The sequence below is a fragment of the Amphimedon queenslandica genome, unplaced genomic scaffold (genome assembly GCF_000090795.2).
Source record: "Amphimedon queenslandica unplaced genomic scaffold, v1.1 AMPQUscaffold_7709_Cont20342, whole genome shotgun sequence".
Taxonomy (NCBI): Eukaryota; Metazoa; Porifera; class Demospongiae; order Haplosclerida; family Niphatidae; genus Amphimedon; species Amphimedon queenslandica.
In genome coordinates this window covers 1-2,194 of record NW_003552009.1, presented here as the reverse complement: position 1 = coordinate 2,194, position 2,194 = coordinate 1, and the positions used below count along the sequence as shown (strand labels likewise).

Sequence of the window (2,194 nt, the reverse complement as noted above, 5' to 3'; positions counted from 1 at the left end):
TCGTACATCAAAGTTTTTTTAGAAATTAAGTGTAAGTGTCTAGCTAGCAGGAAGAGAATATAATATCTGAGGTAGTAAGACATTCCTATATCAAATTAAAGGTTTCACTGTAGCTAAAATTGACCTACTAATTCCCACTATTGTAAAAGTACATGTACATATGTACATGTACATACATGCTGTATATTGTATGCACATTACCGTTGATGTGAATAGCTTCCATTGTTTGCTAGTTGTGATTGAAAATCACTCCATGATAAAGGAGCTGATAGCCTTCTGGAATATAATTAAAAAATAAATAAACAAACAAATAAATAAACAATACATGTTTATTTACCTTTCATTGATCATGGATTGATTAGAAGTAGAAGTAACTGACGTTGGAACACTACAAATAGACAGAGATACATTATACATGAACACTAGATACATGTACCCTATTGTGGTCACAGTCTTTATACATACATGTACAATAGAATGGGACTAGAGGTGGCTTAAACTTAGTGAGCACAAAAATAACAAAAATTATGCTGCATACAGTGAAATATTATTTGCATGTACATGTACTGAACTAACCCTTGATGTCTTGGATAAGCACTTGATAATACTCTTGAACTACAAATAACACCTTGAAATAATAATAATAATAATAATAATAATAATAATAATAATAAATTTAATTACCCATTCTCCCATCAATTGGTGGTGTCCTTATACTCAGTCTGCCAGGAGCAATCAGTGAGTTTAATACTCTCTAAAATAAATAAACAATATCAGCAACGAGACACCTACGGTGCTTGGATTCACTGCAGTGCAGTTACTCTTGCATTTATGTAAAAGCAATGAAACATGGGCTTCATCTCTATTATGCAGCATGATAGAGACAAGGACCATGATTCAATGCTTTAATAATGCATGTTTTGCACTGACTAAAGTCAAAAGAGCTTTAAAAAACTAACACCTATTGTGATGGCACAGATACTGTTGTCTTGATAGATTTTATTTGCCTAAGAGATCATGCATAAGACAGCAAAACAAAAAATAATGCATTAAGAAATGCAAGCATGTAAAATTGCCAATTATTAATAGAGGCATGGTTTCTTTGCCTAGCACTTAGTTTCTTAATTAAAAATATTTTTCAAAAATCTAATTAAAAATTCATGATCACAGACAGAGAACCAAAGTACTTAATACTCACCTATGCGGTGAGTCCAATTATAACACATGTACCATGGTTTTTTCAAAAAATGGCCCCAAAATAACCCCAAATTTTTAATACATTTTCTGATATAATACATATTGATGTCCTTACGCTGTGTAAAAAGTTTGAGCTGATTCCGACTTCAATTTTTCAAGTTACGGCCATTTTAAGAAAATGTCAAAATTCTGAAAAATATCCAAGACTATCCCATGGTTTTTTCCAAAAAATGGCTCCAAAATCACTCCAATTTTTTATTACATTTTCTGATACATAATAATGTACTTATGCTGTGTAGCAAGTTTGAGCTGATTCCGACTTCAATTTTTCAAGTTAACTTGAGGCCATTTTAAGAAACACCAAAATTCTGAACATGCAATATACCATAGTCTCAATACCTTTCCACTGGGAGGTCTCGTTGATTCACCCTCAAGTCTCCTCTTCTCAACTCTTCCTCCTCCTCTTGCGGCTCTGAACAGAGCCCTGTTCCTTTCTTCAGCCCTTGCTCTAATGCAGGATAAAACTGCTGAGTCCTTGACAGCTGGCGTCATGGCAACAGTTGGTCTCCTAACGGTGGCTGAGGATACGATCATAGATACTATCAGGAGTCCATAATGTTGGGTTAAGGAAGGAGTAGGAGTGTGAAACGCCCCCGCTTTAACGAGCTTTTCTGTCTGCCTACCAGAGCTAGCGGATATACTATTTTTAGAATGATTATTATAGTTATTAATCAATAATTAATGACCACGCCCAACACGTTTATCATTCTTCTACCTAATATTATAATACTCCTGGCCAAAGAAGAAGCCAAAAAGGGAGAGCTTTAAGAAAAAGGATCAACAAGCTATGGTAAAAAGCTTTCTTGAGTGTGAAGAAGAAGCAGTGCAAAAGTTGGATGATGGCTGATGAGTAATGAGATGTTCCTTGGCTGGGAAATTACAAATAGAGTTAACAAACTCTCTCCTGGAGGCTTTATATTACAGATGACAGCCATCA

At 34.6% G+C, this 2,194-nt stretch overlaps 1 protein-coding gene across 1 annotated transcript; it reads right to left on the bottom strand.

Moving 5' to 3' along the window:
* Window positions 1-6: 6 nt before the first annotated feature.
* Window positions 7-1,969, bottom strand: LOC109591608 (uncharacterized). The gene is made up of 5 exons (XM_020007313.1): window positions 1,597-1,969; window positions 685-754; window positions 577-628; window positions 338-388; window positions 7-276 (listed from the first exon to the last, which is right to left on the bottom strand). The coding sequence occupies exons 1-5, from the start codon at window positions 1,789-1,791 to the stop codon at window positions 198-200; spliced, it is 447 nt and encodes a 148-aa protein (XP_019862872.1). The 5' UTR covers window positions 1,792-1,969; the 3' UTR covers window positions 7-197.
* Between the last annotated feature and the right edge of the window lie 225 nt (window positions 1,970-2,194).